Source organism: Mycotypha africana (genome assembly GCF_025528875.1).
Source record: "Mycotypha africana strain NRRL 2978 chromosome Unknown BDF20scaffold_4, whole genome shotgun sequence".
Taxonomy (NCBI): Eukaryota; Fungi; Mucoromycota; class Mucoromycetes; order Mucorales; family Mycotyphaceae; genus Mycotypha; species Mycotypha africana.
In genome coordinates, this window is record NW_026515728.1 from 1,534,043 (window position 1) to 1,557,976 (window position 23,934).

At 38.4% G+C, this 23,934-nt stretch overlaps 9 protein-coding genes across 9 annotated transcripts; 7 read left to right on the forward strand and 2 right to left on the reverse strand.

Annotated features, from left to right (window-relative positions):
- Nucleotides 1–462: 462 nt before the first annotated feature.
- On the forward strand, nt 463–2,064 carry BDF20DRAFT_865410 (uncharacterized protein). Its single transcript, XM_053080794.1, has 2 exons — nt 463–1,293; nt 1,523–2,064. Exons 1-2 carry the CDS (start codon nt 690–692, stop codon nt 1,984–1,986), a joined length of 1,068 nt encoding a protein of 355 aa, XP_052937409.1. The 5' UTR covers nt 463–689; the 3' UTR covers nt 1,987–2,064.
- Nucleotides 2,065–2,186: 122 nt separating this feature from the next.
- BDF20DRAFT_865413 (HIT-like domain-containing protein) lies at nt 2,187–3,365 on the forward strand. The gene is made up of 6 exons (XM_053080795.1): nt 2,187–2,446; nt 2,524–2,565; nt 2,638–2,680; nt 2,760–2,775; nt 2,859–2,968; nt 3,044–3,365. Exons 1-6 carry the CDS (start codon nt 2,316–2,318, stop codon nt 3,200–3,202), a joined length of 501 nt encoding a protein of 166 aa, XP_052937410.1. The 5' UTR covers nt 2,187–2,315; the 3' UTR covers nt 3,203–3,365.
- Nucleotides 3,366–4,369: 1,004 nt separating this feature from the next.
- Nucleotides 4,370–5,838, forward strand: BDF20DRAFT_818334 (uncharacterized protein; the record flags this gene model as incomplete). Its single annotated transcript, XM_053077354.1, has 7 exons — nt 4,370–4,636; nt 4,802–4,835; nt 4,909–5,004; nt 5,075–5,140; nt 5,208–5,384; nt 5,454–5,515; nt 5,590–5,838. 7 exons carry the CDS (start codon nt 4,370–4,372, stop codon nt 5,836–5,838), a joined length of 951 nt encoding a protein of 316 aa, XP_052937411.1.
- Nucleotides 5,839–6,165: 327 nt separating this feature from the next.
- Nucleotides 6,166–7,834, forward strand: BDF20DRAFT_817919 (uncharacterized protein; the record flags this gene model as incomplete). The annotated part of the gene is made up of 8 exons (XM_053077302.1): nt 6,166–6,291; nt 6,354–6,432; nt 6,507–6,691; nt 6,729–6,798; nt 7,029–7,184; nt 7,269–7,347; nt 7,422–7,592; nt 7,672–7,834. 8 exons carry the CDS (start codon nt 6,166–6,168, stop codon nt 7,832–7,834), a joined length of 1,029 nt encoding a protein of 342 aa, XP_052937412.1.
- A 186-nt stretch (nt 7,835–8,020) lies between these two features.
- BDF20DRAFT_1000198 (transmembrane amino acid transporter protein-domain-containing protein) lies at nt 8,021–10,371 on the reverse strand (the record flags this gene model as incomplete). Its single annotated transcript, XM_053074587.1, has 4 exons — nt 9,410–10,371; nt 8,774–9,297; nt 8,181–8,706; nt 8,021–8,114 (listed from the first exon to the last, which is right to left on the reverse strand). Exons 1-4 carry the CDS (start codon nt 10,273–10,275, stop codon nt 8,021–8,023), a joined length of 2,010 nt encoding a protein of 669 aa, XP_052937413.1. The 5' UTR covers nt 10,276–10,371.
- Nucleotides 10,372–11,110: 739 nt separating this feature from the next.
- Nucleotides 11,111–15,142, forward strand: BDF20DRAFT_912388 (uncharacterized protein; the record flags this gene model as incomplete). The annotated part of the gene is made up of 6 exons (XM_053083947.1): nt 11,111–11,421; nt 11,488–13,536; nt 13,599–14,376; nt 14,458–14,682; nt 14,760–14,892; nt 14,964–15,142. The coding sequence occupies 6 exons, from the start codon at nt 11,111–11,113 to the stop codon at nt 15,140–15,142; spliced, it is 3,675 nt and encodes a 1,224-aa protein (XP_052937414.1).
- Nucleotides 15,143–18,027: 2,885 nt separating this feature from the next.
- BDF20DRAFT_791355 (uncharacterized protein) lies at nt 18,028–18,258 on the forward strand (the record flags this gene model as incomplete). Its single annotated transcript, XM_053076197.1, has 1 exon — nt 18,028–18,258. A coding segment is annotated over one exon (231 nt), but the record flags the coding sequence as incomplete, so codon positions are not given.
- A 1,171-nt stretch (nt 18,259–19,429) lies between these two features.
- Nucleotides 19,430–20,329, forward strand: BDF20DRAFT_973371 (S-adenosyl-L-methionine-dependent methyltransferase; the record flags this gene model as incomplete). The annotated part of the gene is made up of 2 exons (XM_053085046.1): nt 19,430–19,904; nt 19,983–20,329. 2 exons carry the CDS (start codon nt 19,430–19,432, stop codon nt 20,327–20,329), a joined length of 822 nt encoding a protein of 273 aa, XP_052937416.1.
- On the reverse strand, nt 20,288–23,635 carry BDF20DRAFT_865504 (MCM2/3/5 family-domain-containing protein). The gene is made up of 5 exons (XM_053080796.1): nt 23,275–23,635; nt 22,945–23,209; nt 21,243–22,862; nt 20,834–21,142; nt 20,288–20,749 (listed from the first exon to the last, which is right to left on the reverse strand). Exons 1-5 carry the CDS (start codon nt 23,433–23,435, stop codon nt 20,480–20,482), a joined length of 2,625 nt encoding a protein of 874 aa, XP_052937417.1. The 5' UTR covers nt 23,436–23,635; the 3' UTR covers nt 20,288–20,479.
- Between the last annotated feature and the right edge of the window lie 299 nt (nt 23,636–23,934).

Below are 23,934 nucleotides of genomic sequence, written 5' to 3' on the forward strand. Positions count from 1 at the left end.
ATACCTCGCAATAACTTTTTTCATTGAGAGCCTGGATTGTTTGAGGGATAGCAAATCGCTGCCTACTCATAAAGCATAGCTTTTGTCGATGACAAATAATTTTAAAAAGTAGCTATACGTGATGAAAATATCCACTGATGTATCCCGTCGGAAACAGCAGTTATTCTCTCTCGCTCATCAACCTGCAGTAAAAACGAAGGGTAGTTCTTCTTGCGCAACCCGCGTTTGATCTACTTTTGTAAAACTATTGGGTCCTTCTATCATTTGTACACGTGTAACAACTAAATTAACAATAGCAGATACTGGCGAACACAGGGACACTATTTTAATCCATTCTCGTCTGATAGCCCTCTCACCCTCAGCTTTTGCTGATTAGGTTAGGTTAAGTTTTCATAGTGTCAGTGTGTACAAACATATAATAGAATAATCGACTTTAGGGAAAAAAAACAAAACCTTTCGTCAACACTCTTTCTTTCGTTTATTCTTCTTATTTTTCAACCTTTTACCTTTGTTGTTGTTTTTTTCCGTCTTCTGTTGCTGCTTAGACATTTTTGGTTTCGATACTTTTCATAGACGGTTTTGTTCGTTTCTATAGGTCACCAAATCAGAAAGACCTCGTCATTTTCATCATTCCCTGCCTCCACCTCCCTTAAGTCATCACCTTTACCCCTTGAATTTCAATATAAAACATGGCAAACTATTACCATACACAACAGCCTCAATCACCTTTATACACATCGTACTATCAAGATCCATTGACTGGTAATGATAATCAATATCACGCTTCCTATCATCAACCTAACTACAACAACAACAATGCCTTTGCAATGCATGATCTTCCAACAGCCAACTATTATCCGGAATATAATGCAAAGCATTACCATTCGAACCTCTCAACAACAGGCCATGATGACTATCATCCACAGCCAACTCACACCCTACCTATAGAAGGCCCTATAGCCCCAGATCCGTACCATAACGAGAAAAGGTATTCTCGAGTCGATCGTCAGCCTCGACATACATGTTGTGATACGATTTGTTGCGGATGCTGTACATGCTGTCCGAAATGGTGCCGTTGGTTCACCTGTATTTTGTTTTTGATCATTGTGGCATTAGGCATCGTCGTCGGCGTTCTGGCGGCGTTATTTAAGCAACCTTCTGTAGAATTCACAGGTATAAAAGGCGAGCCAACATTTGGACTCGTAGGCAATAATGTCAATCTGAATCTATCCTTGGGTTTTTCTGTCAATAATCCAAACATTGAAAGTGTAACATTCAAGTCATTAAGCGCAAAGGTAAAATAGAATAGTTGTAATTTCAATATGACTGAATATCCGTACATGAAGAGGAGAGGAAGGGGGGTGATGCGGCGTAATAGAAGGAGGAGAAGTAGATAGAGGATAAGCTACTACTTTTTTAATCATAAGGCATCTTATTTTCTGATGATGTTTGTTGTTTTCGCTTTTCTTTCCTTTATTGTTATTCTGCACCTACGACAACGACAATTATTTACGATGACGACAGGCCTACTATCACGGTGATTCTACAGAGCTAGGAGGAGGTACACTCAACGACCTTCATATAGGTTCCAATGCAGTCACCAACATCTCATTCCCCTTCAACATGTCCATGGATATTATGGCATCTGGGACACAGGCTGTCGTTTACAAACTACTGTCCGATTGCGGTATTTTGGGCGGATCTCCTAAAGATATTTCAATTGATTATAAAGTGATAGCCACTGTCAGCATTATAGGAATATCTATCAATGTGCCTTACTCCAACAGCGTGAACGGTATACAATGCCCTATTGAAGCGAATCAACTTGATTTATTAAACAAAGTAGCAAGTTTGCTCAACGGTCTCACCAATGGCGGCGGCAGTGATGTCTCGAACACGATTAATAGTATAGCTCAATCCCTTCCTACACAATTCAGTGCATTGATACCTACAGAGGCTGCTGATATTTTAAAAAATTTTGACTAGCTCATGAGTCAACAATAAAGAGATAGTGATTTTTGTACATAGAGGAAAAAGACAAAAGGAAAAAAAAAAACCAAAAAAAAAACCACCACTCATACACGCCTATTACTGTACAGTTGATTTAGACTTGGATTCTTATAAGTGTAAACATGCAAACTTTTTTTGATTCGTTTTGATAGGATATAGAGAGCAGTTTGGAAGTGTTTTCCTTTTCAACATGCTTGGAAAACTCAAAATGAAGAAAAAAAGGTTTTAGTGTTGACTGATAATTTGAGTCAACTACTAACTTTTTAACACCACACACCCGTCAGAAAAAAATCAAAACAAATCGTATGACGTTTTTACTTCGTTCAACCATAACAACTCTTTTCAAAACTTCTTCATTTCAAACGTGCAATCTTCGCGCAATGTCTACGCAGCATAACCACTTAAAAGATGACTGTATCTTTTGCAAAATCATCAAGTGAGTTAGTTAAAAGAGTAGTGTAGGGGGAAAAAAATCAGTCATCTCACGGATTCCATTTTTTTGTTTTCTGATAGGAAGGAGATTCCCTCAATGAAGATCTTGGAAACTGACAAATGGTAAATGACGCGACACAGAAGCCCTCATCCAAGCAAAAAGAAAGAGGGAAAAAGCTGACATTTTTCTATTAGTTTTGCATTCATGGATATTGAACCTCTTAGTGAGGGTCATTCTGTAAGTAACTTATTGCTTGACCAAACGATGAGTTGTAAAAAATGTTTTATTAAAGGCCTTTTTTTTTTTTGTTTAACAGCTAATTATTCCAAAATGTGAGTCGTTCATTCTTGCTCCATGAAAATTAGCCTACAGAGCCTCACTTTTGACTCTTTCTTCTTTATAACACGTTAACAAGATCACGCTCAGTTTATGCATGAAGTACCTGAAGATTTTTTGAGCGAAATCTTGCCTCTTGCTAAGAAGATTGCTTCTGCTGGTGGTTATCCTCAATACAACGTCTTACAGGTATGTGTATTTTGAACCGCTCATTTTTGCATGAAAGAAAAAAAAAGTCCTCACGCGTGGTTTTAATCTCCGTAGAACAATGGTAAACTTGCAAACCAAGCTGTTCCTCACGTTCACTTCCATATCATTCCCAAGCCTGATAAGGAAAGCGGTTTAGGTATTCAGTGGAAACCTATGAATACTACCAAAGAAGCTATTAAAGCTCACTATGATGAGCTCATGAAGAAACTTTGAAATGACTCATTAGTCCAACTGCCTTGCGTTAACGGAGAAGCAATAAAATAAAATAAAATAAAATAATAAAGCTATTCTTACACTAATTCCGTTTGAATATCTTTTGAAAATGAGTGTATAAGTGATAAATGACACAGTACGTCTCTGACTTTTGAAAATGAACTGGAAAGTGATGTCCAGCAGTTGTTTAGCATCATCAGCCTATTAATATATAGTGTAAATGTCAAGGGACGGTTATGGCATTTGTGCTAGACTAACTTGCTCAGCTATGTATTTATTTTGGCTTTCGAAGGCTTATTATACATCTCTCAGAGTTATATATGGTCAGAAAATAGATTAACAAACTTGACCGTTGACAGCGAAAGAAGGCTGCATGGCAGGCTTCTGATCACGGAAACCTTGGTTACATTAACCAGTCAATGAACGGCTTAAAGATAACCAACGATGAAGTCATCGATAACCTTGACCTTTCTGCCTATAGACGATAGAGGAATCAATAGTCATCACCTCTCCAGATACAGTATAGCAATGTCTGTTAAAAATAGCTGGTGCCAAGCCGTACGGTTCAATCACGTACACATTTAGCTGCTACATAGTATCAAGTAAATTAGTGCTAAGCAAATGGTTTTGCATATAAAATGTACCTCTCATTACGTTTGTTTGAAACGCACGCGTTGTATGATATGTTGTGGAGTTTTTCTTTGAACCATCATTCGCAAATTAGGGCCTGTCCGACAAAAAGAAAAATATGCAAACATTTCATGTTTATCGTTGGGTATATCATGCCGCTTTGTATGTCTATTTTTAAAAAGCCAAGGCATTTAAGGCAGACTATCTCCAGTCTCGTATCTTCATCGTATTGAAGTGCTAGTTTGACCATGTTGTTATATTCTTTTTCCTAGCTTGGCAAGTCTTGTACCTGCATATCATTAGCGGACATCTAACACTTTATCATATTTTTTTTAATTTTGTCTAGAGATACAAACTCCCCCCTTTCTTATCTGACTTTTTTGATTGATATATTACCTCTTCAGACATCTCTATACAGGCACAGCAAAAGAGAAATGACAAATGATATCTCCTCAAGAGTGATGTAAATCAAAACTGCAACGTATAGCTAACGTCATCAACGCAATTTTTTGAATACAATCTAAAAGCTCCTTATCCATGTGTTCTCAATGTCAATACACATATAGGCAGTTCAACTCGGCGCAGGAGGAGCTAGAATACTGGCGTTCTCGTTCAGAAAATCTCGAAATCAGCTTACAAGAAACTAGAGCAGCACTCGATGAATATCAGGTTTCCTCTCGAGAGTTGGAAGAAGAATTGGAAAAGGAATTACAAGCAACAGAAAAAGCATATAAAGATTTAAAAGCTCGTTGTGAACATTTTAAGCAAGATGCTGACGATTGGAAGGTAGGCATGCTGTTATTTGTTTCAAATGATTCTTTCCAATAAACTTACAGTTTCAAGCGGCGGGTTTTTCATGGCCTTTTATACATGTTTATCTGTACTAGTCAAAATATACAGAATCCAAGCATGAACTCAATTTGACAACGACACAAATGCAAAGAGAAATCGATATCCTGAAAGCAACAGAAGAGTCGTTCAGAAAAAAAATATTGGAATTGGAGTTGGATAATGATGACCTAGAGAGAACAGAGAGGTCTGAAAATGAACTTCATTTTTCTACGAAGAAGAACCAGCTGCTAAGTGTGTTTATCCTTATAGGGCCGCAACTTCCTCTTTAACAGATCTAGAAATGAAACTGAATAAAGCAATCGAACGAAATGTGATATTAGGTAAGCAGCATGCCTATTTTATTGACACGACAGTACGATTGTAGTCGGCTAATGGATGGATCAACAATAGAGAATGAAATACAGGCAAAAGATAATTTAACGGAACAAACGCAAAGATTGAGAGACGAGATTAATGGTAAAGACTGCATGCTGAATATGGAGCATGTGTTAGGATGTCATTAACCATTCGGAAATATACTTAGAGATGACACAAGAACTCTCTGTTTTACGTAACCAGACAACGAAACAATCCGACTACATCGGCAACTTGGAAAACAAAATTGACGATTTGCAAAAAAAGAACAAGCAACAAGCAGAAGCATTAAATAAAGCACAACAGGAACAGCATAATCGATCCTCTACTCCCGAGTCTGGTTCAAGTGGCAACTATTATTCTCACTATGGTCGGACAGCAAGGTTGAGCCGTATTCCACGTACACCGACATCAGGATCCATATCAACCTCGTCTAATCCTGTGAAAATGGTTCAAGAGATGGTCAGCCGTGTTAGAGTAAGTTACCTGTTACTTTTAAGTTTGAATGTCCACATTCCAAACTATTGGAAACTGAAAACAATTTCCCGTAGAACTTGGAATCACGTTTACAGTCATGCCGTTCATTAGTGACACCCCTCTTGAATCCTCCACCATCTTACAGTTCTTCCAATTACTTTTTAGATAGGAACACAACCATGTCAACTGATGAGGATATGGAACACTCTAGTATCAACACTGCTGCAACGATGCGTTCTGGCGCTCCTATGCATCTATCAAATATCAATGCCAGACGACCTTCTGAATACATGAGAACAAGCCTAGATACCAATCATGATTAATCGTTCATTTGATGTAATATAAAGAACAACTCAATAAAAAAGATGAATATTGTAAACTTTTGGCTATTGTTCAAGCTGATCCATACATATATATTAGCTTGATTCTCTATGTAAGCAAGCAGAAACTTGCTAAACAAAGGAGCATCTCAAATATACTAGAGACCTATCTCGACTCACAACTTTAACTTCAGAGTAGGAGTTGGACATGGAATGAGCAACTTGGTATCCCACGGTATACTTATGGTTTCTCACAGTACCTGTCAATAAAACTAACTTATCCGGCTCTTGTGGAATCTTTTGAACCTGTCTACTATCCTTCTCGTCATAATGAGCAATGCAGAGATTATTGTACTTGGCGCTGGAGTCATTGGTCTTACTACTGCATTGCTGCTTAAACAAAAAGGCTACAAAAATGTTACAGTTGTAGCAAAGTTTATTCCAGGGGATGTATCTGTCGAATACACTTCCCCTTTTGCAGGTAAATGAGCTGAGTCGATTTAGAATGACATTGCCAGGATTCATTGAATAATACATTCGATACATCACGTGCCCACTGGAGGACAATGGCAAGCAACGATAATAAGCTACTTCAAAGTAAGCCTGAGAGTCACTAAGCTGTTATGGAAGATATTAGCAATTCAGTCATTGACATCGTCCAAAAAAAATAGAATTCGACACTGTCAGCTACAGGAAGTTTATGAGTTTGGCTCGGGATAATAAAGCTGGAAAACATGGTATCATGGTTATGCCAAGTTATGATTATTATGAAGATGCTTCAATTGCTGAAATATCTCATCCTTGGTTCAAGGATGTAGTGGAGAACGTAAGTGTATCTTTCATCATTAGTGACTTCGTAACGACGACCAATATGAATGGTTTTGTCGACATAGTTCCAATTCCTGACGGCGGAACATAACTCAATTCCAAAAGGTGCAACATTAGGTCATACCTACACAACTGGTAGAGTATACTCGGAAGGGGCTCTTCACGCTACTCAACATAAACAAAAAGAAATGAAAGGATAATGATAAGCAACTTATTTGCTCACTTCTTTATACGCATAGTTGTAATCAATACCCCTTTGTATTTGCAATGGTTGCTGTCGCAATTCAAATCTCTCGGTGGTGAGGTTGTTAAAATGGCTATCTCACATATTGAAGAGCTTTATTCACTTTGTAGCGACTTATCAGCAACGGATAAGCATAGTGAACCGCCTATTGTCATCAACTGTACAGGGTTGGGCTCGAAATTTTTAGGTGGCGTTCGGGACCAAGCTTTATTCCCTTCAAGAGGCCAGACTGTTATTGTAAAAGGATCACACATAAAAGAAACGATAACTTTCTCAAGTATGCTGTCAACAGCAAAAATCTGATATAAACTACTAAAAACTCTTCAGTTGACATACTTTAATGGTTTCTTACAATGATTAGGAAAGCAAGATATACTGTATATTATCCCCAGGTCGGATGGGACAATTGTTCTTGGAGGAACAACCGGCATAAATGACTAGTAAAGCTTGCTTTTAAATGATGTTTTATACTAATATTGTTGAAAGCTGACTGATATTGATATTTTATCATTAGCACACCATTTCCTGATGATAAAACTACAGAACAAATCCTTCGAAGAACAACCGAATTATGCCCGGACTTACTATCAATAGCTGGAAAGAAACTGGAAGTACTGCGATCTGTGGTGGGTTTGCGTCCGGGAAGGAAAGGTGGACCCCGTATTGAAAATGAGGTCATACGTAAGTTCAATAGTGAATAACTAAACATTAAGGGAGATGAGCACTCTTTATTAACAATGTATCATCATGGCAGCCTCAAGAAGCAACCCGGCCCTTCACTTTAAAGTTACCCATGCATATGGCCATGGAGGTTTTGGAGTACAATCAAGCTGGGGAGCAGCCGAGTATGCCATTGAATTGATGGAGCAGAGCCTTAGAACAGAAGATAACAACTCAATTGCAACGAGCAAGCATTCACGGCTTTAAGATAGTTTTATAGCATTAATAGACATACAAAGAATGGATAAATTGTTCTTGTGGTATAAATAGATAAAATTGTACATATAGAGCACATTAAGCTGTGCATGTGATTAATATGTGAGGAAAAGGGATAAAAATTACGGATATAGTGATGGTATAATATGCTTTTCTAATGTTAATTCAAGCTTATCATCATGTCGTTCTATGAGAAATACACTGTTTTACTGGATCTGCAAGTTCTGCCGACGACCACTGACGGAGAGTAGTTGCTGATACGAATACCATACTAATGAAACATGATGGTTAGTTATCTATTGTCGAACATAGAAACTTGTTAAGGATGGATCGTTACCAGAAGCAACTAAATATAATGAGAGCATAATCAGCTAAGCGTCTTGTAGTTGGTAGCTCGACCGCTTTCAAATGAAAAAGCGGCGGAAAGATAAAACAAAGAGGTATGCAAAACAAAGCACCTATTAAAGAGACGAATTTATCCAGCTTGTCTTTTGAACCGACAATGCCAATTCCTGCGCACAAGAACACTATAAGGACTCGGAATACATTCTTTTGCCATTTGACAACCGCATTATTCTTGCCCGACCGTGTTGTGAATAACCCATTTTCCATAATCCGAATAGCAGGAAACAGCTGAAGTGGAATGGATAGGCAAATTGCCAAAGAATAAAGCGTCTGTATAGATGATACCATAGGATCCTTACTCGGCAAATTTAAAAGGATAATTGTCTGAACATTCTCACCAAAAGACATGTAAGAAAGTGCACCCATTGTGATGAACAAACAAGTAATCGCTGTCAACGCCCTTGTAAGAACTCTAGGAAACTCTTTGGGTTTTTTCATAGATTCTGTAATGGGTATAACTATTCCATGGGCAAATTAGATGTTATTTTCAATTTTCCACTGTTTCTCATCGGCCATAAATGTTACCTAATCCTATTCCTTCATACGTAAATGCTGCTGTTCCTATAAACAATGGAAAATGGGTAGGATTCCATAATTTTACATCCAGTACGCCTATTGTTACCAATTCCTTCACATCATAGTAGAATATGTAAACTATTCCAATGACAATAAAAACGTCGGCAATCAATGCAAATATTGATAACCGTTGAATTTTTCGAATCATAGCCAGTGGTATAAAAGCGAAGCTTTGAGCCAAAAGCAATAAATGCATAGGAATCAGCACGCGACATTTTGAGAATGTCAGCACCAAAGACTGTAAGTTCTCAGACACAAAAATCATATACGCACACACAAAGCCAATTTGTGATAACGTAATGGCAAGTAATACTGCTTTTCTCATGCCTGTACCATACAAAACACCGCCCATATCAGCGAAGCTAGCGGGTACTACCAACCGGGTTTGTACTAATAGTAGAAATGACCACAACGACAGTAATGCCCAAGCGATTATAGCAAATATCGAGAATAGTAAGCCGCCGTTATAAAATCTAAAAAAAGAAAAAAAAAAAAACCCCCCATTCAATTGTACGTTAAAACGGTATATTTCTGCCATTCGAATGCCTTGAAAGATATTTCTTTGTCAAAAACTTGTATACTTACGCTTTCGGTAAGAACATGATACCTGTGGTAACAAAGGACTTGAGCAGCAAAAACATAGCTTTTCCGGGAGTTGCTTTTCCCTGCAGGGTTTGACCCGGTCGAGAACGCGATAATAGAGGCATTCTCTCTCGTGCTTGAAGCTGTTTATATTTTAAGGGCACCATTGATCTTTCTGATGCTGAAGCCGGAACGGGTAAAGTTTGCTTTTGTAAAACTTGTTGATCACTGCTACTGCTACTACTTGTAGCACCATAATTTAATGGTGAGCGATAGGCAACTATGTCGCCTTCACGTACATTACTATCCTCCTCGCTACTTTCGTTATCTTCTTCCGTTGAATTATAGGAAGAAGTATCATCATCATCCGCTGAATCCTCGTCACTCAAATTCTCACCTCCAAAATGTCCGTATAAACATAAGAATTCAACAAAACTAGATGTGACAAAATTGGGCGGCTTTTTGCCTTGACTTGCAGCTTTACTTAATACATAGTGTCGTCGGAAACCACCAGGCTGCTTTAAAGATTGAAGGGAAATGTCTATATCCAAATCTCGTATTGCTGGTAACGAAATACTTTGTGTTCTTGTCCTTTTCTGCTGTTTATTTTCGACCTGTGCAGTCCATTTATAGATCTCATCAAGTATGGCTCCCCCCGGTAGAAGATGGTGTGTATTATATGTTGGCTGTTTTGTTGGATTTCGCAGTTGCTTTTGTGTTCTTCTTTGCTGCTTTTGCTGCTTATAATATTTCCGGGAAGGATTAGGTGGAATTAGCGAAGAAGAAGACGTTGGATAATAAACGAGATGGCGTTTGACCACTTTTGCGACCTGTTCAACCGGTAGGTCTATGGTTACTGTACGCTCCATATATTAGTTATGAGTTGGCCCTGCTTTAGATAAAATGGGGATGTCTCAATGTTGTGAATGAGGGGTATGAATATTATGCAGAGAGTTTAAAAAGTGATGTATGAGCAAAAGAAGAGGTTTCATCCCGAAAAGTAAAATTTAAAACACATAGTTTAATGCAAACCTATGAGTGACTGCAACCGTATGAATATTTGTAGACACTATTTCTCTGCACTCTGCTTATTGAGTTCGCCTTTATTTCTTGTGTTCAAATCACCAACATTCAGTTAAACTGCAGGTTTATTTCTTCGATAACTCTTACTACAATCTAGTTTCACAGTAGTCTATACCTCTTGAGTTTTCATGGAGGAAGAAGGTACGGTACATTTCAAATGTTGATCTGATGAACTGTCATTGTTGTAACGCAGAATATTTGTTTCCTGTTCGCTAGAGATATGCAGAGTTTGTCGTTCGGAAGGCACACCAGAGCAGCCTTTGTTCCACCCTTGTAAATGTGCTGGAAGTATACGTTATGTCCATCAAGAATGGTATGCATAGCAATAGAAATTCGTATCAATCACCCATCTTTAACTTTGTTTTCATTTTCCAAAAGCCTTATAGAGTGGTTGTCGCATAGTCGTAAAAAGTAAATACAACATTTTACCTTGTTAATATTTGTGTTTCAAATGAGATGTTGAATAAGCCTATTTATTTAATCGAAAATCAGATATTGTGAACTATGTGAGCATCCTTTCACATTTACACCAGGTATCGCATTCAAAAAAGCTGTTTGATCTTCATTATTCTTTGTGATACCGTTCTAAAAACTCAAATAATTCTAGTTTACAGACAGGATATGCCAGAAGTTTTACCTGCAAAGTTATTCTTGAAGCAGCTAGGAAAAAAGGTTATACACGGATTAACATTAACTCTAAGAGGTGCATTCGTATTATGTATTTGGTTGGTTTTGTTACCTTATTTTACAATATGGATTTGGCGGTTATACTTTTTCTTGGGTGGTAGCTTATCAAAGTTTTTAACGAAAGTACAACAAATTCAATTCAAATTTGGAGTTGCAACAACGAATATGACAGGCGCAGAGAATACGAATGCCACCGCAGAAAACTTATCCTGGTTCCAAGAATATAGATCAAAAATCACCATACAGTAAGTTCTACAGGAATAAGAATTTTAAAGAACATTGCCAACGATTATAATTGCGCTATTGTTTAGGGCATTTTTAGCGGACTGTTTTGAAGGCCAAATTATTACTTGCATTGTAGTGGTGATCTTCGTAGCAGTATTTCTGTTAAGAGAGTGGATAGTGCAAAATATACCAATGAATGAAGCTGCCAACGAAGAGGAAGAATTGAATGTAGTTTACGATGATCTATTATTCCCCGAGCAACAAGAGCAAGTAGTGAATGGCTTACAGGAACAACAACCTCGTTTGGACCGAGAGGGAATTAACATTTTAGCTAATGGAAATGGAAACCAACCTGCTGATGTAGTAGATTCTAACGATGGTAGACTACATCTCCCACTTTCTATAGAGGATCAACTTCATGACAATAATGCTGAACAGTCCAAACGACCTTTTGATCCTACGAACAAGAGTATAAATGACGAGAAGTCAAGGCGTTTCGATCGTGCAGCTTCAATGCCTCCAGGTCTCTCTTATTCAACTATAGAGGATGGATACAACAGCGACGCTTCTGCTGAGGATCAGGATATGGAATCATTAGGGCACCGTAGATCAGCCAGCATGGAGCCAATAGGAAGAGAATCCATGTCGACGACAGCATCTAACAGCGCAGATATTACTGCAAATGCCAATAGCTATCGTGCTGGTCACCCACCTTATGCGCCACGGATTAGGAATGCAGAAGTGCATCCCACATTCAGACAAGGTGCAGAATTAAATAATGTTCAACCTACTGAGGATATACTGCCGTCGATGATACCGGTACAACCAGCCCAACAACGACAGCAACAGCGACAGCAGCAACATCTTGCACGAGAACCTCAAGCTGAAGGTATACGTCAACAACATATAGCTGACGTAGATAATGTGAATATGAATAATGTGAATAATGAAGAAATTGAAGATGAAGACGAGGATAACATGGAAGAGTTTGAAGGGGTCTTGGAAGCTATTGGAATGCAGGGTAGCTTTTGGTCCCTGCTCCAGAATTGTGCTTTGATGGCTCTCTTGATAGCACTCAGTCTTGCGGTTGCTATCTGGATGCCATATATGATCGGAATGTTATTTATCATGACCGACATAGCTGATTTTATACGTTTGCCGCTACGGTTAGCTCGATTGCTGACAGATCCTCTCGTTGATTTTGTATTTCATATTTCAATGAACCTTATTGTACCTTGGTGTTATCAATTCTATCATCAATTTATCCAATCTTTTTTCCAATATGAAGTTTTATTAAGCTCCATCACTCTTATATCAGCAAATATTTCACGTATATACCATTTTATTGCTAACCAGCTTCTGGCTGTAACACCACAAACTACTGAAGCCTCAGTACATATACCCTCATCATCACTTCCATCTCCCTTTTCATTGTTACTATCATCACCTTCTTCTCTGTTTACATCTTTAGCAACTAGATGGAAGGGAGTCGAGCCATTTCTATCCTCGGCTTATCAACGTTACCTAGCATTAGCCGTTGGTAAAACGCCTGGTGATCGCCTCGCGTGTATTTTGATAGGCTATTTTATAGTCACTATTCTCAGCTGTAGATACCTTACGCGGTCGACAAACAACAGCATAGCCCGAGCAATATTCGGTCGAACAGCTCAAGAAGTTATTCGTTACCAAGGCATTATACTCAAGGTTGGCATGTTCATCCTGATCGAACTTGTACTTTTCCCTATCGTGTGTGGATACTCGTTGGACATTTCAACTATGCCCTTATTCAAGGTCGTTACTATTGCCAGTCGGCTTCATTATCTTAAAGAGCATCCTGTTCCTTCTGTTTTCATGCATTGGTTTTTAGGGACTGGATTTATGTTCTTATTCGCTGTATTAGTAACTTTATGTCGTGATGTAGTACGTCCTGGTGTTATGTGGTTCATACGTGATCCTAATGATCCTCAATTTCATCCAATCAGGGAGATCGTTGAAAGACCTGTCTTATTCCAACTCAAGAAAATCGGAGCCAGTGCTTTGATTTATTTGACTGTGATCCTCGTTGGTGTTGGTGGAGTTGTGCACTTTATAAAGCATATTACTGAGCTTATATTACCTTTGCGGTGGAATATACGGTAAAGTTGACCAATTACTCAATTTTATTTGCGCTCATTTGTTAACCTTTTATCCACATTAGTGAGCCTTTATCAACTATGCCTATTGATATGATGGTCATTCAAATAGCCATACCAGCCATCATGAAGTATTTCAAGCCTAAGCGAACGTTAAAGAAGATGTTTATCAAATGGATTACGTTCACTTGCCGTCAGTTACGGCTCTCTTCGTTCATGTTTGGAGGCCGCATACCTGAAGAAGAAGGAACACTGGTGTATCACAATCTGAAAGCATGGTTGCGTCGTGCATTACCTTCTCGATACCCACCGGAAGGTGTTATAGAGAATATTATAGGAGATGATGTTTCTTATTATTGGGACGGACAATTGCTGCGCGTTCCTCGCCATGATAGTGTACCCATCATTGAAAACCGTCGTATGTTGATGCCGGTGGATAACTTTACATTGGAGCCGCTTGACGAACGGGAACGACGTCTAGGTCACCCTGCTTCGACCGCTGCAGGTGGCGATGAAATCAATACAGTTATTGTTTACAGTCCTCCTCATTTCAAACAAAGAATTCTCGCTTTTGTTATATTTATTTGGATAACAACAAGTTTATCTTTCACAACTAGCTTGGTCTTACCGATATTGCTGGGAAGATACATTTTCCGAGAAGGGTTTAATATTGATCATGAAGTGCACGACCTGTACTCATTTGTACTAGGCGCTTTCATTGTATTGCTTGCCGGTACACTCGCTTATCAACTTTTCTGGTCGTTGAAAGATATCTACAGCCAAAATAGTTGGAGTATGATGTACGAAACAGCATGTCACCAACTAAAGCAATGGTCGTTTTGGGTAAAAAAAAAAAAAAAAAAAGAAAAAAAGGACGTATTCCTTTTCTATATTCTTACCATCATTTCTAATACCGTGTCTCAGCTACTACGGTGGACATTTTTCTTTATTTCATTTGGATTTGTAGTACCTATGTCATTAGGTGCATTAGCTGAATTATACCTGTTATTGCCTTTGAGGAAAATGGACGACAAATATCTTACCATTCCATTAGTCCCGATGTGGGTCTACGGCTTCATTTTCATGGTGGTGATTCATGGCTTTGTTGACAACATGGCTAACAATCCACTACGATTGTTAATCAACAATGTAAGTCTTTTCGAATTTATCGTTAACGGCGAGCCATATTAACTTAAAAGCTATTTTTTTAACTGTTTCATTAACAGATATTTCGTGATGGCATCAACAAGATGCAAGTCGGTCTATGTGTTAAGAAACTGTTGGTACCCTTGGTAATTACAACAGCAACAGCGATAATCCTCCCTTATCTGGCAGCTTATGTAAACGTTAAAGCTATGGGTAAGTGATCAAAATTGTCAGTATGATCTGAAGGCGTCTGTCAGTCTCAATGATTGCTGTTCCTAAAATAGGTTTGGAAAATCCAGAATTAAGGGTTCGCTTAATGCAAACGGCATATCCGTTTGCTCTCGTGGGTATCGGAAGCTATTTCCTTGCTAAATTTGCTGCGAAAATTGGCTCCAGAGTAGTCGAAACTGTAAGAGAAGATAACTATCTGATTGGTAGAACTCTACATAATTTAGATGAATAACAACATACCAGTAGCTCCGTCTTTACCAAAATAATAATATTGATGAACGTTGAAGCTTTATGATATTTTGTTACTGATGGTTCTGCTTTGAAAAATCAACACCAAACTTTGTAAAGAACTACAGATTTTCTGCCTTAATCATTATTATCATAGCTTAAATTCTATTATCGTACTTCACCCGTTTGTTATGCTATAACCGGATTGCTTCGGACAAACCACTATCAGTTTTGTAAAGTTAAGCGCTTTTCCACGTAACGTCAACCAAATGATGATCAAAGTATATATTCTCGTCCTCTTATAGCCTGTAAATCTCCAATTTAATTTTATTTTTATATTTGAGCCACAATTGTCATCTGATCGGAAAGTTTAATCATATGTAGTTGTTGCCACAGCTTTGTAAAATCTAACTAATGCAAATATCCTTATCTAAATACTTTGTAAAATATCTTAGCTACAACAACACAAGAGTAGTTTAAATGCTCGAATTAAGCAACACCTGCACCTTTGCAAAGTCTTCATATTTTTTTTGACTACCGTCACTGACATCGGCTAAGCACGGCTTTTATACATATAGCAAATCTAGTCAGTATTTATAGAAATCAGTTCGCGATTGGCTTTCTGCAATAGTTCGGTGTCTGTTTAATGCCATTTTTTGCACAATGCAAATGTGATTAACAAACCGCATTTCATCTTTATGCTCCAATACAATTCTTAATAGTTCATTCGACCCTTGCATAGTGGTGCTCGCTTCTAAAAATTGTATACTACACAATTTGCAATAACGTTGTGGCGTTCAAATGCTGATAAGTGAACACGGTCTCCTCTTTTAGACAATCGTACCAAAATCTTATATAATAAACTTCGCTGACATGAATCAAATTTGGAAGATAGTAAAATATTGGTTGTGCCTTACATATTTTTACATAATGCTCGATAAATGTTTTCTTTCCGTCGCATTTCTCAAGAATGACTGCCATCCTTTAATTTATTTTATTTTTATTTTTTTTATAAATGAACTTCAACCATAGAGCATAGTCCTAGTCGTAGAATCACTATTAAAACTGATAATAAAAGTGAAAAATGGAAGAGTTCTAAACCAGCATTAGGATAAAATCAAGCATAGCGATATGCATTGGCGAAAAGATGCTTGGAGATGCGATATACCTGGGAATTTTACCCTTTGTGTTCAAGAAGTAAAACACGGTAAGTTACTGAAATAACACCTTTATTGGTATATTGTTACCGAGTTAAAGGCTGCCTTCATTAATGCTTATAACCATAAAGAATTTTAGCTAGTCGGTTACCTGTATATGGTAAATTCACCTTGATGATTCGGAGAAATTTTGTAGGAGAAAAACAAATGTACACGAAACCTTGTATTCTCCTTTCATTGTTTGCGCGCATATTTCTTTTTGTCAATATATCAGATTTGGGCATCTCGTCCCGTAAAGCAATAAATTTCTTTTCTTTCTCACATAACATGATGATAAATAAACTGTTTGGAGAGAGCAATCTTGTCATGGATACCAAATTCGTATATATACGTTAAGAAGTAATCGAGTCCATGTCATCAAGAGTTTTTCGCAAAAGTGATATCTTTGTGAAAGCCGGAAATATGCTTATATAGTTCGTTTTACATGAAATGGATTGCTCGCAATTCTATCGGGACCATTGGCCTACTGTTGAGCGATCAAGCAAAAGTTTATTATAGTTACGATATAGAGTAAACTAGTCATCATGTGAATGTAACTTTCAGAAAGTTACATTAAAATACAGACATTGGTGTTACGGTTACTCTTTCGTCTGAATTCTGGCGCCAAGCAGCAGGTCTTTTTTAATGATATAAATCAATTTGAAATTGACTTATCCTTCAACTTCCTTCCTCTATCTCCTCACATTTAACATTTGGAAAAATAATCTCCCATTCATACTAGTTTGAGTGTCAAGGACCATCAACAATGAACCAAAGCAATGTAGACGACTCTCTCGATCATACCCCTGAAACTTCTTCTTTCAGGTCTGCCTCTTACTTCACCACTCAAGACAGCAGTGAGGAATGCATGGTAAGATACTCTCACTTTGAGGCTTTACTGAGCTTAGATAACTTTTTGGATAGTACCCAACAAACTGCAAGCACTCATAACGCGGAGAATACCAACCAGCAATTACCAGTATGTACGCAACCACAAGCCACCAACAACTACATTACTCTTGAAGGACTTCTTTACACGGGCGACGTGTTATTTCCTTCATGCCAAACACAAGAACTCCAAAGTGATTATACCTACTACCAACGTAACCAGAGCATCTTCAATCACACTGCAGCTCTAACACCCTCTACAGTATCATCAACAATAAAGTCCACACCCTTTGACCTTTTATCTCCACCTAACTCGGCCATCAATTTAGCAAATGGCAGCAGTATGTCTCCTCTATCCATTGAATCTGATTACTTTAATAGTGCACCAACAATATACGAACAGGATAGACATTGTGCCAATGCCTCCAACAATTCTAGCGCAAGTCTTGATACTTCCTTTATGGTCCAAATACTACCATCAGTAACCGGACCTTTGTGCGACATCACTCCAAACACCTCCACTGCAACATTTTGCTCTTCTACTCTTCAGTCGCTCACTTCGACGCTACCTACAAGTTTCTTGCAAGTTGATAGTAGAGATATCACAGTAGCAGCGGTCGAAATACTTGAGTCTGAGAAGGAGCCATCTGTATACAGATGTCGCCGTTTATCTGTTTCATCAACAAGCTCTGCATTATCTGCAGCATCTTCCTCCTTCTCTTCTTCATTTTCATCTAACGAGGGTTTGTATACTATGGCCATTGACACTTCTGTCATTAACAAGCCAAGACGACACAACAACATGTATCATTGCGAGTATAAGGGCTGTTCCAAGTCATTCACGCGAACCTATAATCTGAAATCTCACAGAAGAACGCATACAGATGAAAAGCCTTTTGTCTGTGATATCTGTTTGAAAGGTTTTGCTCGACAACACGATCGAAACCGACATGCAAAACTTCACCTTGGAGTGAAACCTTACCCGTGCCAATTTTGTAGCAAATCATTTGCAAGGCAAGATGCACTAAACCGTCATTTGAAGAAGGATAAAAGAAGGATGAGGAGGATTATGGGCAGGAAGGATATACAGGCCATGGATGAGAATGAAGATGCAGAACAAAATGATGAAGACACTGGTGTTGATTTGATGGATATCTACCCACCACCTTGTTTGATGATGAAGATGAGACAAAGACAGCAAGCGTTAAGAAAGAAAAAGTTACAGCAGCAACGCCAATTGGAAAAGCTGCAGCGAAATCAACATTAAACAAAATAAAGACAGAAGAATTCCTATATCTTGTCTGGCACAAAGAATAGACGGGCATCCATTTACAGCAAAAAGTCTTTGCTGACTAGACATTCATATCTGCTTCATCAATCTTTGCAAGAATATATTTACATTTCTAGATATGCTTTCACTCCCTTCAGTTAGGTTAATATAGCTTTTTTTAACGTAGTATGCTTCTTTTTTTATTTTAGACATTCCGTATGCATACACTTTTCTGATATTATCTGCTTTTCTTCCATTTTTATGTATTACATAAACACCATTTCTATCTCTCAACTTGCAATTAATCACTTCTTATTTAAACACTTCCTCTACTAATTAAAATTGCATATGTCGTGCTATCGGTTCTTTTCCTTTTAACACTTTGTTGATGATAGATCTGAGACAAACTCAATGTAGTTAGCAACGAATCGTATGATTTACCTTCTGTGAGCAAACGTTTTTTGATAGGTTACACAGTGATCCCACCTGTGTCTCTACTCAGACTTTACATTTGGCGTTTTTTGCTGGTTTTATCTCGAAAATGTAGTGTAACCAATGTACATGCACGCGAAACTAAAAAAATGGGCACAACAAATTGTTGGAGCCATGCTGATTCGTTCATGCGAAAAAAAAAAAAAAAAATGAAAAATCTATCTGGTAAGACTTTGGATCGCTCATTTTTACAGTTTATACAAAGTGTTACATTTCGTAGCTCGTTCTCAAGGAGATATGAGACATAATATCTGTCATGAAGAGAGTTTTAGATTATCAAGGAGAAAAACCTATATGGTTGGAGCGAGCAATTAAAGCAGATGAATCATAAACGATGCATTTGCTCTATCCAATCAAAAAATTTTAGGAGCCTCTGGGCTTTTAGGGCAACAATTTTGTTATAAAGTTAGCAAAGAATTCAAGATAACATCCTGATCGTTTCGATATGACAAAACAACATAACCAACAAGACGTCTGGTCTGCCGACAACTACAATAAACATGCTTCTTTCGTTCCAAAGCTCGGCTCGGTCATTTTGGACATGCTGAACCCGCAAGCTCACGAAAACATTCTTGATCTTGGGTGCGGTGACGGACTATTAACCAAGCAACTAGCGAACCGTTGCCGGTCTGTTACAGGTATTGATGCAAGTACCAATATGGTGACAAAAGCGAAGCAATCCTCAAACGCAGAGAACATAAGCTACCACGTAGTGGATGCATTTGACTTGGACAAATGGTTTGATGATGTTAGCAACAGAGACCATTCTATGAATAGTCAAAAGTTTGATGCCGTGTTTTCAAGTGCAGTGATGCACTGGTTGAAGAAGGACCCCGAAAAAGTGCTTTTAAACATTAAGCATGTCCTGAAACAAGGGGGACGATTTGTTGCTGAATTCGGTGGCTTTATGAACATAGGAGGTACGATATAAATATCATCGGTAAAGTGTTTAGAAGGTTGAACATAAAAATTGATCCTTCCTCTTTATCCCGCGTCAGAAATACAGACTGCTTTGATTGCCGCTTTGAATAAGAGAGGTCATGATGGCGAAAATGCCTCTCCTTGGTTCTTCCCATCAGATGAACATTACAAAACACTTTTGGAAGAAGCAGGGTTTTCTGTTCTTCATTGTGAATTGGTGCCTCGCATGACAGTCTTGACTACAGATGTGGTGGGTTGGATTGATACTTTCGGCTTTGATTTCTTAAAAGTCTTACCGAACGACGAAGAAAGGGAAAAAGTGAAGAAAGAAGTGCAAGAACAGTTGCGGCCAGCTTATCAAAGGGAAGACGGAAAGTGGGTTGTGATGTATGTGAGACTACGTGTCGTTGCTTTGAAAAGATGATTTCAAGTAAATAGCAATAGGATAGTAGGTGTACTTTATTGTATTCCATCTTTTCTCATATAATTAAACGCAAAGAAAAAGGATAGTATAGAATATATTTAAAGCTTAATGTAAAATGTACATGACGAATATTAGGGAGGATGATGTGAATTAAATGTATTGTTTAACAATTTTGCCGTCGGTTGTGTTCAAGGTATATCTATTGTTTACAAATTGCTCGGATGTATAGAAGCTTTGCACATCTGTGATATTCGCAGCCTGTGCACGGTGTTCAAACTGTTTCACGCTAATACTGACCTCTGAAGGAAGTCTGTTATTACGAAGTTGATATATTCTTCGTTGTTCAGTAAACAGTTCATCAAGTATGACGAATAACATCTCGTGATTATCACGAACGTTTCTGATGTATTTCATGAAGCGCTATTTTTTGGCAAGCAAAAAGAAATATATCAGAGTAAGTACCTTGACGAGTCAAGTAATGATTCAAAGTCGTTAAATACTTACTCTACGAAGCGATTGCATAACGCTGAATTTCTGTGCGCTGATAAAACTATCCAACGTGACTCTGATTGCCATGTCCACATCTTCTGCACGTACATATTCTCTTAAATGCATCTTGGCATTAGCTTCAGCGAGACGAATCATAGATTCTAAATGACGGACAGTGATAGGAATACTCGCACTATTCAGTGATTCTGCTCTCAATTCTGAGTAAAGGGTAGCGATTCTCGCTTCATCCACCTGCTGTAATTTTGGATGAATCTTTTCACGAGCGTACATGATGTATTTCCTTAGTAAGTCCTGATCAATAATCTAATTTATGTCAAATTCGCCATAGAAGTGGCTGATGAGTTATATTTTTTTCTTTTTTTTTCTTTTTTTTTTTGACAGTTTAAAAAATGTTTGAGCTTACATCTGCATCCTGTTCTCTAGGTTGGGCAAATCGATCGTCCATTTCATTATGAAGGGGGTGACTGAGGATATGACTTCCAATAACGTTTTTAGCTAGAGTATGATCTTGATCTGGATTAACGATATCTTTCACAACACAAAGCACATCGAAACGAGACAAGATGGGTTCTGTCAATTCAACATTTTGGGAGAAAGGAATCGAAGAGTTGTAACGGCCACGAATAGGATTTGCAGCCGCAATGACAGAGCATCTCGCCTGTAATGTGGTGACAATACCAGCTTTTGAAATAGAAATGGATTGCTGTTCCATTGCTTCATGAATAGAAGTACGGTCTGCATCATTCATCTTATCGAATTCATCAATCAAACAGACACCACGATCCGCTAACACAAGCGCGCCACCTTCCAATGTCCATTCACGCGTGACAGGATCTTTATGAACTGAAGCTGTCAAACCAACAGCACTTGCACCTTGACCTGTTGTGAAAACGGCACGATGTGCGGTCTTTTCTACGTATTTCAAGAATTGCGATTTGGCAGTACCAGGATCACCTAGCATGAGGATATTAATGTCGCCACGAATCGTATGCTTATTGCTGATGTTCTTGGGAACGCCACTAAACATAGCTAGAGCAATAGCACGCTTGATGTCCTCATGACCATAAATGGATGGAGCAATACTCTTCATGATCTTTTTGCCAATACGTTTATCTTTGCCCATGGCAATAATTTTCTTTGTATCCTCTTCAGTGAGTTTATATGCCGCAAACATATTCTCCTTCTTATTGATGTGATTGGCTTCGATGATGGTGGCGAATACTGGGAAGCCGTTTTTGGTACTGAGGGATGCATCAAAGTTGTTACGGTAAATACCGGTCACTTCAATTTCCTCTCCTGGTTTCGCTTGATCGATCAAATCCCACAAACAAATCACTTCTCTGTGTCGAGGTAAACGGCCTGGAGGTACTGTGCCGGGTGATTCCTGAATTGTCAGTTTTTGATAGTTACGATACACGGTTTGCTCCATATTGACGATAAAAGGCCCCTTACTTTGACAGCTGGGACAAGTGTTGATTTTAATTTCATTGTGAATATCTTGGTAGAAGGGACCTAAAAGGGCTGAACATTTACCGCAGTTGTACTTGACCCATTTTAATTGAGGGTAAACGCCCGTACGACGAGTAACGACACCCGATACACGCACTAAACAATTCAATTGATGTTGTCGCAGATCACGCAATGAAAGATCTTGAGGTAAATCAGTAATTCTAACATGAATCTCTTTGTGAATACGCTCATAATCTGGGAATTGCATTAAGGTGACTTCTAAGGCTACTTCATCCAAAATTTTCAACATGGCGAGAGGAACGTTGGATAAGAAATAGGCGAGAATGGTCCGATTTTGAGCAAGATGGTCGAAGCTGACTTCAAAGGATTCTCTGTTGCATTCACCCATGTCTCTAATACGTCCACCATAAACGGACGTGCCGTTTTCATCAACGTAGGTTTGTAAGAAACCCTTGAACTCACGCTTGATAGCACGACGTACGGGTTCTCTTGTAACCCATACAGCCAGTGACGAATCCTTTACGTTTCGAAGATCATCTAATGACATTTCAGGCTATTCATTCGGAAAAAAGGGTAAAAAAAAATAAGTTTGGTACACTTTCTCAATGTATAAAAATACCAAGAGTAAAACGTACAACACCATCCTCATCATGGTCCAACTCTTCTGCATCATAAAAATGACGATGTCGTCTAGGTGGTGGTTCTGTATCATTTTCGTCTTCATTCAATGCAGGTAAAAATGCTGCTGCCACGTTTCCGGTTCTACGTCTGATCTCTGCATCCCGTCTGTTTAAATTGTTTTCGAGGGCATTACGTTCGCCAATATCAAGAGGTGCGTAATGAGTATCATCTACACCCTCCTCTTCATAACGATCAAGTTGTTCGTCAGGGAAATAATCTCTAAAAAAGAGTCGTATCAGAGAAGGGAATGTCCGTCGTCGATGAAAGGAAAGGGCAGAACAAACCTCTCAGCATCATGGAACATATCAATATCGTCGTTGTCTGAATCATCCAATGCATCGTTTTCTTCGCGAACTTCATTTTCAGCCACTTCGTCAATAACGTCAGAGAAAAAGTTGGGTGTTCTCTGAGTCTGAGGGAAAGATGATTGAAATAGAGATGACATGGGCTCGGGTGACAAAATATCGGCTTGCGATTCGTCTGCCTCACCAGCATTGCTATTTCTTCTTCTCTTACGATCTGCGTTGTTGTTGACGTTATTAGACTAATGAAACAATCAAACAAAAAAGGTCAGCGACGCTGAACAGTATAACACAAGATTGCCAAAAAGTTGACTTTGTACCATCGTCGATTGGAAAAAGGGAAAATGTCAGAGAGTAACTGGGAAAAAAAAAGGGGAAAATGTAAAGAAAAGCGGGTCAAAATTTTTTTGGTCAGGTCAACAACGCGTTTTGAAGTTTTTGTCTCGTATTTGACTCAGACATCCATTTTTTCGCGACGGAACCCGCGTGATGGCTTATATGACATTTGGCTTTGTCTTCTTTTTGACCAATCAAAATTGTCTGTGGTTTCGACCGAAAAAGGTACGCCGTTCAGTCAACAAACAGAACATAGGGAAGAAGCACCTACTAGGCTATAACCAATAGAAATTATACAGTTTGGTT

Bases quoted from the DNA above. Each gene is read 5' to 3' on its own strand.
- BDF20DRAFT_865410 (XM_053080794.1), top strand. From the start codon at position 690: ATGGCAAACTATTACCATACACAACAGCCTCAATCACCTTTATACACA. The intron at 1,294-1,522 runs AGGTAAAATAGA...TACGATGACGAC, and splicing joins ATTCAAGTCATTAAGCGCAA to AGGCCTACTATCACGGTGAT.
- BDF20DRAFT_865413 (XM_053080795.1), top strand. From the start codon at position 2,316: ATGACGTTTTTACTTCGTTCAACCATAACAACTCTTTTCAAAACTTCT. The intron at 2,447-2,523 runs GTGAGTTAGTTA...GTTTTCTGATAG, and splicing joins ATCTTTTGCAAAATCATCAA to GAAGGAGATTCCCTCAATGA. The intron at 2,969-3,043 runs GTATGTGTATTT...TAATCTCCGTAG, and splicing joins CTCAATACAACGTCTTACAG to AACAATGGTAAACTTGCAAA.
- BDF20DRAFT_865504 (XM_053080796.1), bottom strand. From the start codon at position 23,435: ATGTCATCTCTATTTCAATCATCTTTCCCTCAGACTCAGAGAACACCC. The intron at 22,863-22,944 runs GTACGTTTTACT...CCGAATGAATAG, and splicing joins ACCATGATGAGGATGGTGTT to CCTGAAATGTCATTAGATGA. The intron at 21,143-21,242 runs GTAAGCTCAAAC...GACATAAATTAG, and splicing joins CTAGAGAACAGGATGCAGAT to ATTATTGATCAGGACTTACT.